The 14,701-nt window shown below is 37.8% G+C and overlaps 1 protein-coding gene across 1 annotated transcript in view; it reads right to left on the reverse strand.

The window, feature by feature from the left end:
- PKHD1L1 (PKHD1 like 1) overlaps window positions 1-14,701 on the reverse strand; it is a 157,742-nt gene that overhangs the window by 58,351 nt on the left and 84,690 nt on the right. The window contains exons 47-51 of the mRNA XM_044245081.1: window positions 10,462-10,703; window positions 9,281-9,417; window positions 6,155-7,184; window positions 5,494-5,685; window positions 5-156 (exon numbers count right to left, since the gene is read on the reverse strand). Coding sequence (XP_044101016.1) covers window positions 5-156; window positions 5,494-5,685; window positions 6,155-7,184; window positions 9,281-9,417; window positions 10,462-10,703 — 1,753 coding nt within the window. The remainder of the gene's footprint in view (window positions 1-4; window positions 157-5,493; window positions 5,686-6,154; window positions 7,185-9,280; window positions 9,418-10,461; window positions 10,704-14,701) is intronic.

Here is a 14,701-nt window from a genome sequence, read left to right on the forward strand (position 1 = left end):
TTACCTTAAATCCATAGAATGTCGATGTATAGGATATATTTGTTATGTGATCTACATCTTTAAAATACCAATTAATGTGCTTTGCATTTGGAATTAGAGCCATCCATCCAGACATATGAGTCAGTCGTTTCTTCTGAAAGGGAACAATGCTTGTACCTGTAGCAGAATATAAAACAAACAAATAACAGTGATCTCTACCTCTAGAAAATTACTTTTTTTTTTTTTACAAACAAGTGCAAATGGGAAAAATTAGCCTAGTCTTTGGAAGTGTTTGAAGAGGTCAGAATAGCATTTCATTACTATGTTCTAAATGTCTTTGTTAACTGAAGGTTCCAATGTTTCATATTACACTTAACTGAAACATAAAGTGCCTTCTCATTTGGAATTCTGAATTGAGATGAAGTCTTTATTCCTTGGGGAAGATAAAATTCAAACATGATGATTAGTGACTACTATGACAGAAGTGCTTAAATATATTAACACAATTCTTTAAATATCATTGATCTAAAATAAAATTGTTATTCTTTTAAGAGTGTTAATTAATTCAGGATGCTTGATTTATAGGGTATGCAAATATAAGTTCTAATTCTTTATTAGATTCTCCGGTATTTGTTGAGTTTATCAAAACCTGCATGACAAGTACTAATAGAAAGTTTTAATTTGAAGCTCTTAAGAATCTAGGCTACCATCAGACTTACCACGAACACTGGCCATGACACCCTAAGGTTTGTGAATGACAAACCTGCAGCCTAAATTACTTGTTATGGGAAAAAAAACTACTTGATTTGGTAACGTTTTGTTCATGAAAGCGTACCTGACAACTTCAGATAAAGACTTGAAAAGATTTCTTACAATATAAAGAAGACATGATTAATTGCCCATATTCTATTTTTTCCCCTCCATCCCCTCTCTCTTTTCATCTTTGATTGACTTTCATGTTAAATTTGCAAACTCTTCCCTTGCAAATTTACAGGGATGAAGCTAGATGAAAGACTATGAAATAAACTGTCGTTCTTTTTCTTTGAAGAATAAGGCAAAAAAGTTCCAATATCAAGGAGGAACAAATTTATTAATTCTTAGGCTCGTGAATTAGCATTATATTTAAAAAGACCATGAGCAAAGACCTTAAAAATATACAGTTCCAAAAGAGCTGCCAGGTACGAGAACTATGATTAGATTCCTCTGTAAATATTCATTTCTTTTTCTGTCCTTGAGTGCAGAGTAGACATCCCTAACCTGTTGATGTTGGTGATGGGACAGTCATAAACACCTGAGAAGTATTTGCTGGATGAAGCTTTCCACCTTGAACCTCTAGCACTGCAATGAAAAGAGCCTGCCCTGGGTAGCTGGCTCTCCGTTCAGCCTGCGCTCTGTAATAAATACATGTGGGAAACTGAGGGAGGAGCAAAGCCCATTGGATCCTCACCTTCAAGCACAGCATCCTATCTGAGCACAATCAAAATCAACCAATCCAGTCCTCAGACATGAGAGTGAAAACAATGATTGTAGGTTTAAGCTATTAAGTTTGGGGATAGTCTGTCATGAAGCAACAGCTGACTTACATAAGAGTTCATGAAAATCATCCAAAACCTCCAGAATTTGCTCTACATTTGGTAGAACCAAATTCCACTGAAGTTTTCTGATTCTTGGAATTATACTTTAACCTGAATTTGCTTGATAATTCTCTTTTTGTAAGTAAAACTAATTGTGAGGTTCCTGGGTGGTTCAGTTAAGCATTCAACTCTTGATTTTGGCTAAGGCCATGATCTCAGGGTCATGATATCAAGCCCCACACCAGTCTCCCTGCTTGCTGGGCATGGTGCCTGCATGAAATGCTCTCTGTTCTTCTGTCCCTTCCTTCTCGTGCTCTTACCTTCTCTCTAAAATGGATAAATACATTAAAAAAAAACTTATTGTCATTTTTCATAGTTATTTGTGTTTCCTTAATTTTTTCAGAAGCACTCATTTTTAGTATGTTGATTTTAAGCATTTTGGACTGAAATCTGAAGTTGATATTTTAAAAAAATATTACTAAGAATAAGTGTCTGAAATTCATCTACCATCTGGTCTATAATATCACTAATAGTACGTGTCTCAAATTAATTTGCCATCTGGTCTAACTTTACAAAGATATTCATAAAGATACATATATTCACACATATACACATAAAGCTATACACATCATATGATCATGCATGAGACACTTTGATAAAATTATCTAAAGATATATATAAAGTTATATGTCCAATCTTATTTCCCACTGTTGTAGTATATTTGTTCAATTTTGATTCATTTAATATACATATATAAAATGAAAACAAGTGTTCTATTTTTTCTGTTTTCAATTTTTAGTACTAAATCATTTTATTTGGCTTTAATGCAAATAAAAAAAAGAGTCAAATATTCTCAACGATGAAAGCTGTTTTATTTTTTATGTCACACTAAAAAGAAAAGTACCTGGAGTGATGTTTTCTCTACTCTGTAATTTGGTCTGAGTACTACAACTAATTCCATTGCAATTCAATAGTTACTGAGTCCCTACTATTTGCAATGTCTTGTGTTGAGTTATGTGGGTTACAGGAAGATAAATTTATAGATCTTTCCACCAAGGTGTTCAGTTTACTAATTAAATAAAAATCTTCATTCCTGAAAGGATCTGGCAAAAAGGCCCAGAGAGACTTTACAAGAAAGCTACAATCTCATAAATTCAGAAGTATTAGATTTGTCGAGCAACTCTATGCCAACAAATTTGACAATCTGGAAGAAATGGATGCATTCCTGGAAACATATAAACTACCACAATTGAACCAGGAAGAAATAGAAAGCCTGAACAGACCCATAACCAATAAGGAGATTGAAACAGTCATCAAAAATCTCCAAACAAACAAAAGCCCAGGGCCAGACGGCTTCCCGGGGGAATTCTCCCAAACATTTAAAGAAGAACTAATTCCTATTCTCCTGAAACTGTTCCAAAAAATAGAAATGGAAGGAAAACTTCCAAACTCATTTTATGAGGCCAGCATCACCTTGATCCCAAAACCAGACAAGGATCCCATCAAAAAAGAGAGCTATAGACCAATATCCTTGATGAACACAGATGCGAAAATTCTCACCAAAATACTAGCCAATAGGATTCAACAGTACATTAAAAGGATTATTCACCACGGCCAAGTAGGATTTATCCCAGGGCTGCAAGGTTGGTTCAACATCCGCAAATCAGTCAATGTGATACAACACATCAATAAAAGAAAGAACAAGAACCATATGATACTCTCAATAGATGCTGAAAAAGCATTTGACAAAGTACAGCATCCCTTCCTGATCAAAACTCTTCAAAGTGTAGGGATAGAGGGCGCATACCTCAATATCATCAAAGCCATCTATGAAAAACCCACCGCAAATATCATTCTCAATGGAGAAAAACTGAAAGCTTTTCCACTAAGGTCAGGAACACGGCAGGGATGTCCATTATCACCACTGCTATTCAACATAGTACTAGAAGTCCTAGCCTCAGCAATCAGACAACAAAAGAAAATTAAAGGCATCCAAATCGGCAAAGAAGAAGTCAAATTATCACTCTTCGCAGATGATATGATACTCTATGTGGAAAACCCCAAAGACTCCACTCCAAAACTGCTAGAACTTGTACAGGAATTCAGTAAAGTGTCAGGATATAAAATTAATGCACAGAAATCAGTTGCATTTCTCTACACCAACTACAAGACAGAAGAAAGAGAAATTAAGGAGTCAATCCCATTTACAATTGCACCCCAAACCATAAGATAACTAGGAATAAACCTAACCAAAGAGGCACAGAATCTATACTCAGAAAACTATAAAGTACTCATGAAAGAAATTGAGGAAGACACAAAGAAATGGAAAAATGTTCCATGCTCCTGGATTGGAAGAATAAATATTGTGAAAATGTCTATGATACCTAAAGCAATCTACACATTTAATGCAATTCCTATCAAAGTACCATCCATCTTTTTCAAAGAAATGGAACGAATAATTTTAAAATTTATATGGAACCAGAAAAGACCTCGAATAGCCAAAGGGATGTTGAATCAAAAATAAAAACACAAAACTTCTCTCTAAATCATCATTACTGCCACCACTAATAACAACAAAAAAAACCTCCAAAATATTTAAAATGTTTAAATATTACTGCTTAAAAATTAATTGTGTAAGGTATATTTCTCTCTTATCTTGCTGTATATTTAAAATAGTTTACCCAGGGTGGTTCTACATTTCTGATATATTATCTTACACTATAGAATTATCTTTGACTGTTTTATAAAAATCTAACGTTCAATCTATTCACAGGTATGTCATAAAGTATTTGGAGATATGATTAAAAGTCTTATCATAAATAACTATTTTATAACATAGTAGTGGGAAATACTAACATACTACCTCACCAGATAAAATAACATCATTTGCTTTTGATGTTTTGGCTCCTTTTAGTTTTAGCCTTTCAGAAAACGTTCACAGCTACTGTGCTTAAAATACTGTTTATTACACCATAGTCTCTAAAAGTTTAAGTAATGTTGCTCCATTCTGGACATCTGATTATCAGAAGAAAAGAAATGGCTGCCAGGTTCATAACATTAAGTCACCAAGGCAATGAGTATAACCATTATCCAGAGAGTAGGTGTATGTCCCTTTCAATTCATAGGAGGAAGAAACTCTAGTAAGAATGTTCTAAAGCTAACTATAATAACTGATAACATCATAATAAATGATAAAAGAGGCGCTGCATACTTACTGTTTTTCTTACAGATTCATTGTTTGCCATACTCCATGAGTTTGGACAAAAGGAGGCAGAAGAAGAAGCAAGGCAAGGAGGAATGTGAAATGAGCTACTTCTTCCCCCGACTCTCTCCCTGTGAGGTTGTAGGGGGTTCTTGGTGGGCTCCTTCCTGCCTCTCTCAACCAAAGGGCCATCCCCATTTACCTTCCTTGTTTGGCTGGTGCAAACGCCAGACAGATCATGAGTAATGACAGCAAATTAATGCAACTGAGTCTGGAAATGATGTCGAGCTCATCTGGTATTCCAAGTACCGTATCTTTACTGAAACAGATGAGCAAACCGGCAATTTTTGGTACCTGGTGTATAGCTACTGACCTAAGAAATGCTCCCTCATCCCATTTCAATCATCAGAGATAATCAAAAGGGTCTGCCTTCACTGGCAGGGATGATGGTATATCTTATCATCTTGCTCCAAGGACGATGTCAACTTTCCTACTCTCTGTTGTAATATTGTCTGGAGGCTTCTTGAGCAAGCCGAACATTGTGCTGGCCCACATATTTACTCAATACTCTTTACATGCCCATTTTGGGGCGTGTTATTTGTTTCCTGCCTGGTTACTGACTGATATAAATATACTTTTCCCATGTTCCAAACAGTGACCAACAACTTAAAAAGATGATGATGAAAATAGAAAACCTTATTTAAGTCAGTCCCTTTTATTATATTATATTCCACTTACCAAAAGAGTCTGAGAGAACCACATCCTTTTCAAGCAGAGATACCGGAGAAGGTTTGTTGAATGCCAAACGGTGGAAGCTGACTGAGGTGTCGCAGACAGCCCCCGGGAACCCAATGCTCCACTCAGCTTCTTGAGTGCAGTGAGAAGGGTCCAGCAGTGAGCTGTGCGGAATGACGGTGTGTCCTCTGTGACCTAGGAGATGGACATAACAGCATGTTTCCTATATCATGTAAGAAAACTAAAAAACAAAACAAAACAGGATCCTAAACTCTACAACATATAGCTACTGTGACCCATAGCACCAGTAGCAAACTCTAAAAGTCCTGGTACATTTTGCAGGGGGGTGTTTGGGGGGTGAGGTCAGCATGGAACAAGAGGGCCCCATGCAAAGGCTTTGTAGTGGACTCTTCAGTCAGGGAGCCAAGTGCAAATGCAAGAAAAAAACGATATTTTAGGAGGCTGAATTTGACCATTTGGGTCTCTTCCAGCAAAGAATGTCTCATCTGTGCCTAGTGTTGACCTATATCCTCAAATCCCTCACAAAGCTTGGTACTGGGTAAGATCTGTGATTCATGTGCATCTGCTTTGACAATTCAACTCTCTGTGTTAACACAAATATGTTTCCAATGTATATTATCAGAAATCAGAACATAACATTTACCTGTAAGGGAACCATCAACATCAATCAGTACCGCTTCATGTTCCCATCGAAAACCAGCCTTGTTTGGTGTGTGAAAATACTGGATGTCAACAAATTTTGCACTCCAGCCTCCACATCTCTCATTACACACTCCAGTGATGGATGTCACTCCCAAAGCTACACACTTGGGACGGTCAAAGTTCATAAATTGTACAGATGATACAGTCAAGCCTTCACTAAATGGGAGAATAAGGCCTTTCCTTGTGCAAAATGCTGACCCCATTCCCAGCTCATCGAGATGCCCAACTATTTTGGCATTTTTAATCACTGCTCCATTGGTTTCACCCCATCCTCCAATATAAGGAGCCAGAATCCTCTTGGTCTCGATTCCAGCCTCAAAATTATTTACCATCACAAAGTTATGGAACTGAAGGGCACCTCCATTGACCCATTCGGCTCCTTTTTCACAGTTCCAAGTAGTCAGCGAATTAAATATTGCAGGCACAGGCACTGTAGAAGTACAAGCTCCTGTTTCCATGGGGAAATATTCTTCAAATATCCACAATCCAAACCAACCTTGAGAATGAACAGTGTTGTTAAAGAATTCTCCAAGAGGAACTCTTTTTTGGCAAATGTTTCGGTCATAGGATGGCCCATCAGGGTGGTTATTCATTCGGTACCAAAACCCAAAGTGAGTACCACCAGCAGCCGCATTGTGTCGTATGGTGTTGTTTGGGTTCGTTACCCAAAATGCAGCCGGGGTCACATCATCATTCAGAAGACTTGTACTTTGCTGCACAAATATTGCCAAGTTATACTGCAAGATGTTGCCATGTTCAATACCATCTTCTATAAAAAATGCTCCTCCCTTGATATCATATATAACATTCCGCTCCACCAGCAGGTGATGTGTGTTATGGATGGTGACGGCTCTGTTATAGGTCTGGTGAATTGCACAGCCTCTTACATAAGAGTTAAACTGTAAATCTCCAAGCAGGTGCCAATGTATTGGATAACGCCCCAACCGGAAAGCCTGGCCAGCATGGAATATCTGTCAAGCCCAGAAATCATAGTTATTTAGTGATACACATAGACTCATAATGTGCCTGGCTTCTGTCTTCTTTTTTCAAAATAATCTCCAATATAATAATAATAATAATAATAATTAATACATTCATATCTTCCATAGCATTCACATTCATCATTTCAAAATGTTGTGTGACCTTCAACCCACATTCTTTTATTCAATATATAACAGCCCATACTTGTTACCAAATGAATGAACAAAATCCACCTTTGGATCTTCTGCTTTTCACTTTAGTCTATTACTAAACTTGCATGTTTAGCAATATAAAACCTCCCAAATACTTATTTTTCTCCTTCACTTTGATTCTTATATAATAATCAGAAACATTGCTTGAATGTTTGCCATGTGCCAGATATTGTGCTGTGTTGTGTATGCATGATCACAGCTGTCACCATGGTCCTTACAAGTAGCCAGTGATCATCAACTTCATTTTACAGATGAAGACATTGAAGTTCATAAGGCCAAGCATCTTGTTCATGGTTATAAAACTCCATTCAAATCCAAGGTGGTCTGATACATTTGGTGCCATTATTAACCACTGTGCTGTGCTTTCTTTCAATAGGTCTACGGTCTAGTAATTTAATACAGAGGATTCAGTGTGTGAGTATGTGTACAAGTGTGTGCATGTGCGTGTGTGTGTGTGATGATCCCAGAAGGTTAGGAATTAAGATGGTAGGGCACCTACTTATTTTTATTCTTCATCTAAAAATTTAAAATTAGCTATTATTAATAACCTATACAAAGATTGGCCCTGGCAACCTCACTCAGTCCATATCTCAGATGTCACATATGTGTCACATATTCTAGGAGGAAGGGAAGTTTCATAAAATACAAATGTGGACTCTATCAGCCTCAATATGTTATTTGTAGTATAGGTGTTCCCAGTGTAATAGATTTATAGATTTTTACTATCCCTCTCTCTTTCCTACACTCCCTCCCCCTGCCCCCTTTCCTTCCTTCCTCCCTTCCTATCTACCTATCTTCCTTCCTTCCTCCTCCCCTAACTAAATATTAACAAAAACAGGCTAAACTCTGATTATATAGACTGAATATGAGTAAGATACAGAGGAGCTCCTAATCTCTTGGGGATAACTTGCATATTTATTCATTTACTTATATGTTGGTTCAATTAACAATCAGTTGAGAACCTGTTATATGCCAAGTACTGTTTTAACCACATGAGAATCAGCAGAAAACCAGAAAGACAAAATCTCTTAACTAATTAAATTTTTGTTCTAGAGGGAGAGATCAAAAGTAGATATAAGTCAGGAGTTATGAGTAAATAAAGGAAAACAGGTTTGGTCAGTTATTTCAAGTAAAGGTGGTGAGGAAAGGCCTCTCTTAAGAGAGAACCCTTGAGGAGACACTGAATGAAATGACTGTGAACCATACACACATTTGGTAGAGGAGAATTCTAAGCATAAGGGAGAGCAAAGGGAAGGAACCTGAGACAGAAATATGCCTGGCATGGTCAGTGGATATAAAGAGGCCCATGTAGCCAGCATGGCATGAGCTAGGGGTAGAATCAAAGGAGGTAAAGTCAAAGACCGGCTGAGGGACAGGTTGTGTGTGCCCTACGGGAAGGACTTGTGCTTTTTGTTTTAGGTGTAATAAGAAGCCATTAAACAGAGGGCAACAACATCTAATGTATACTTAAAAATGTTCATTTGGTTGTGGTGTGGAGATTCTGTTAGAGAAAGGATAGATGTGAGATGATGACTTAGGAGAAAATGACGGTAGTTAGGTCAGAGGGGACAGTGGCTTGGGGGGGGAATCAGGTAGCAGCAGTGGAGAGAGATTCGATGTGGGTCCTTGCATTTTTTGGGCAGTGTGGGTAGAACTTATTGATGAATTTGATGCGGTGTGTGAGAAAAACAGAGAAACAAAATTTTGGCATGATTAAATGGGTGAATAATTGGTTGTTTCAAAACTGTGTGTTTACTTATCCATCTCCTCTGCCAGATTATAAGCATCAGGTGACAAACAGCAGGTGTTCAGCATTTACTCATTTATGGATAACCTTCGGCAAACCATCGTGATGTAACAGTAATGCTTCTTACCTCGACATATTCTATTCTCCCAGTTACCATGTTAGCACCAGGCATGGGAGCATGAAACATAATGCAGCCTCCAAACTGGTCACTTCCTATTTCCTCTCCAAACTTTCCTTGGAAGCAAGTCTGTGTAGCAAATTCACCTTTAAAAATAATTTTTAAGACGACATAAAGAAAAACCATGGCAAAAATCCTCTCATTATTTTAAGATTTCTCCCATACTTAATCACATCTTTTTATTCATGTATCATTTTAATCTCATCCTGGGACATAATTATGGGCATTCATATCATTTCCTCCTCTAAATAGCAAGCAAGGTATGTACCTTGTCTTGTTCCCCTTTGCATTTCCTAAAGCACCAATTACAGAATCTTTCAAAGACACCAAATAAATATTTGAATGGTTGAATGAATACTGATAAAGGTATTTTGTCTTATCATCTCTGAAGCTTTGCCCCAAGATTTGGGAATTAACATAATGCAATCTTCTATTCGTATAGCACTAGAATATGTATTTTGCCACTTAATTCCTATAACTGTCGTAAGTGGACAGAACAGGAAATATTCTTATTTTAAACAGGATGAAATGAGGTTTCATGAACTGGAATCAGAATGTAGATTATTTGACACAATTATTCGACACTGAATCCAGGGAGCCTTGCCTCATTTATCCCATTGAAGGAAAGACTATACTTAAGCTCTGTTTGTTAGTATTTGACAACATACTGGATTGTAATGGTATTAGTTATTACATAAAAGTATCTATCTACCCATCTACCTGCATCCACACAGGCACACACAGAACTGTGGTAAGCTAAGCAGAGCTATGTTATCAGTTCTATCTAATGACAGTTGAGTGGAAGAGACACATGCCACTTCAGGATCAAAGTAATTAAGTGCTGTTGCTTGACTCCCTGGCCATCACATGACTTCTTCTGTCCCAGAGATCACGGAGGCCTCTTTCGAGGGGGAGCCTCGAGAAGCCCAGATCTTGGAATCAGTACAGTGAGCATTTTGGACACATGCAGCACGAATGAGAAATAAATCTTTCTCATTTGAAATCACTGCCATTTGGGGCTTCTTTGCTTAGTCTGGCAGTTTTCAACTGGGGGTGATTTTGCTCCCGGGGACCGTTTTTGCAATGCCTGGAAACGATTTAAGTTGACACACTCTGGCTGCTAAAATTACCAGTGTCAAATCCATCAGGACATGCTGGAATTTTGTTACTCCACTCCACGTTGTCAGATCCTCTTATTAAAATATTTCTTGTAAGAATTCCGACTTCGGCTCTCGCCTCGAACAGCGTTCCATCAGGAAGTGTGACAATGATTCCTAAGTGTGTGTAATTTAGCGGATCAGTTAGCATTATCTCCGTGCCATCGGCAGAGACAGATGCGACGGTCCTTTTCTCATTCTCTCGTTGACTGTGTCTGTAAAAATTTTAACACAAAAACTTTCAAAATTAATCTAAATCAACATAATCTTGTTTTAGTGCATTTGGTCTTATGGTCTTTAAACCTTTCATCTGTAAAATAGGACATTTTAAAATGTCACATAATATTCTGAAGAGGAATTTGAAAATGGTCTCTAAGTCTTTCTAAGAGTAACTGAATACATTTTACAAATGTATTTCAATTAAATCAATATTTTCCAAGTGCTACCATTGTTCAGAGAACTGTACTAATTCCTATAAAGTATGCAAAAGAACTATTTATTTATAGCTTTGAAGATCACACCTAGTGGCTCTCAACTGAGGACGATTATATTCCTCCCACCCCCCCAAGAGACACTTGGCAACACCTGCACACTTTTTTGCTTGTCACAAATCAGGGGGTGCTACTGGCATCTTGTGGGGAGTGGCCAAAGATTTTAGAAACATCCTTTAGTACACAGGTAGCTCCACACATCAAAGACTTGTCAGGTTCAATGTGTCAACAGCCCTGGAGTTGAGAAACCCTCACAGAGGAAGCCACTGCAGGTTCCTGAGTAGGGGGAAAGAAAGGATGGAGGTAAAGTTTCAGAGGTCTCATTTCTACTACTGCTTCTCTCTCTTTCCTTTTTTTTTTTTTTTAAAGATTTTATTTATTTATTTGACAGAGAGAGATCAAAGCCGCTGTCTCTTTCCTTTTTTTAAGATTGTATTTATTTATTTATTTATTAGACAGAGAGACAGCAAGAGATGGAACACAAGCAAGGGGAGTGAGAGAGGAAGAAGAAGGCTTCCCGCCAAGCAGGGAGCCCACCACAGGGCTCGATTCCAGGACCTGATCTTGACCTGAGCCAAGGGCCGACATTTAACCACTGAGCCCCCCGGTGCCCCCTACCACTTCGTCAGTACACTTCCAAGTCCAGCCACAGCCAAAAGATTTATCAATTCTGTAATACTCATTCACATATTTCATTGTTCAGCAAACTTTTACTGTATGTCCCACCTGTTTTCTAGGCACAGAGCTAAGGAGGCCAAGTAGAAGGCGGTCTGACTTTCAGGAGATTGTGTCAGTGCCCAGTGGTACATTATCTGCTGCAGTACAGGTGGTGCAAAGGAGGTAAGCTCAGGGGAGTCATTTCTGTGTCCTCTTAACATTCCTTTTTGACTCTTCTCTCCCTTAACACATCTTTTCCCTCTTTTAAATATAAGTTCAAATGACGAGGTCACATGTGAACTATGTAAAAAGTCACCTCTCTCGACTTTCCCAGCCCTTCCTCCGGCTTCCCAGCACATTCTGCCCAATGCCCTGTCAGGGCTCACTTTGACCACACTGCGGTCCCCTCGCAACTGCCACCGCTGCCCCGCCCCTTCCACTACCTGGCTCCTCCTCCAGGTAAGGCCCCTAGAGATGAAGTCATTCTGTAGGCTGAGCACTTAGTACAGTCCCAGGCACAACTCACTAACAGTGGTTGATGGATTCAACGAATTAATGCAGAGTGGATTTGTGAGGGGAGAAAACTAAGGAATGGAGCGTGGATGGGAAGGTGATGTCATATTCCAGGTGTGAGGGACAGAGTCTAAATTAAACTGAGAGCAAGGAAAGACAAAGAGAGAGACATTGTAAGGGCAGAACCCAAAGAACCTGGTGATGGGTGGGAAATGAAGGATGCTGGTTGTCAGAAAGTCACCGAGAAAGTTTTTGTGAAGATCGAAATTGGACTATTGAGGTTTAAGGGAAAAAAATGGATAACAAAAATGCAATGAAAACATGGGCATAATATTAGACAATTTAATATATATATTTTTAAAGACAAAATGGGTGGCACAGTCAGTTAAGTGTCTGACTCTTGGCTTTGGTCATGATCTCAGGGTTGTGAGATCAAGCCCTCAGTCGGGCTCCATACTTAGCACAGAGTCTGTTTGTGACTCTCTCTCCTTCTCCCTCTACCCCTTCACTGCCTCTCTCCATTAAAAAAATTAATAATCATAATAATAATAATAAATCTTTTTTAAAAATAAAAAGATAAGATGAAAGTGGCTAGAAAGGATAGGAGAATAAAGTTGTTTTTCATGATAGTGAGTGGATGGAGAAACCCACAAGACCTAAAGATCCAGGTAAGGAATTGTGGGGAAAAGAAGCCATAGGGAGTTGAGGATGAAGGGCACTGGAGCTAAGGGTGTATCAATAGTACAGGATCCCACTGGTTGTACAGAAAAGGGGGTTAGGCTGGCCTCTCCCAAATTCTCTTGGATTCAGATGATACAGAGATTTCTTTAGAGAAGAAAGTTCTACAAAGCATCTTTCATGTTGTGTGCACCTAGAAACACTTTTCCTTCCTTTGTAATGATATCTAACATTTATTTTTAATCTAACATTTACACAGCACTTACTTCAAGCCAGTTCTACTATAAGCACTTATACATACTAACTCATTTAATTCTTACAATAATTCTGAAATAGATACAAAGAGTATTCCAGTTGTCCTGAAGCTCAAAGAGCTGAAATGATATGCCTGCAGGACTGTACATGGTCTTGCTGGAGGTGGACCTAAACTGATCAATTTTAGAAGGAGTATTCTCGGCCACTTACTTTACAATTTCTCAGATACGACTTACAAATGAAATCGTGAACAGCAAGTTAAATTTGGTGGGAAATTTCTTAATTTTTGTTTCTTAAAACTGAATACCCCTCAGCTAAATTCTAAACTTACCCTCTTATTTCATATAGGAAAGCTATAAATGAGAATTCTCTATTCTATTAGTAAGCCCTGTCATTTTGCTGCTTTTTATTTTGCCATTATGTAATTAAAATTTCTTCCAAAGGCAGAAATAAAAGGGTGCTTATAAAGCTAAGTATATATTTAACTCTTCCTAACATCTGCAAGTCTATTTTTAACTTGGAAAATGGCAAACTCAAAATGCCATCTTGAATTTTAATTCTAAATTGAGTCACAACCTTAACATAATTGAGCTGTTTCTTATCATAAGTTACTATTTGTTACCTGATAAGAATAACCATATCCAATTTTGCTATTACCCATAATTTGAATAATAAAGCAAAAATAAATCTCCTCTTGCTCTCTTTCCTCACCAATATACTTGGGGTAGCTATGTAACTTTTGTTTCTTTTATTTCTTGCTTGTTAATACACATAATTAAACAGAAATTAAAGGTCATAAGCCATTTCAAATGTAAAATGTCAGACATGTAAAAGGTCATGTTAATCATCACTCATTCTATAATAATTTCTTCTCTTTGATTCGACTCATTACTAACAATCTTACTACATAGGAACCACTGCCAAGACTGTAAGATATGAAAGAGTTCACTAGCTGCTTTCAACCCCCAATAAAGCTGTTCATTTACATTTTTGCATTCATTGATGGATTTAGCTAAAGTTCTAAGTGAGAAATTTCTTTTTTTTATTAATTATTTTCATTAACATATAATATATTATTTGTCCCAGGGGTCCAGGTCTGTGAATCGTCAGGCTTACACATTTCTCCGCACTCACCATAGCACATACCCTCCCTGATGTCCATAACCCAACCACCTTCTCCACACCCTCCTCCCCCCAGCAATCCTCAATTTGTTCTGTGAGATTAAGAGTCTCTTATGCTTTGTTTCCCTCCTGATTCCATCTTGCTTCATTTTTTTCCTTCCCTACCCTCCAAACCCTCCACCCTGCCTCTCAAATTCCTCATATCACAGAGATCATATGATAATTGTCTTTCTCGGATTATAAGTCAGAGATTTCTAAATGACTTTTAATAGCAGAATGGTTTTTTCAAACAAAATCTTATATGAGAATCTACCATGAAAAACATTTCATTAGTATATATTTTATAGTTCCAAATTTATACTTTTCCTTATTGTAAATTAATCAACAAAAACAACACACTGGTGTTCAACCCAATGTTAACAATTGGCAAACAGGTTCTTGGCTGTTCCTATTTCTTCATTACAGCTTTCAGATTTAAATCAGATAGCTGTGGATCC

This window comes from Neovison vison, chromosome 4, assembly GCF_020171115.1.
Source record: "Neovison vison isolate M4711 chromosome 4, ASM_NN_V1, whole genome shotgun sequence".
NCBI classification, from domain to species: domain Eukaryota; kingdom Metazoa; phylum Chordata; class Mammalia; order Carnivora; family Mustelidae; genus Neogale; species Neogale vison.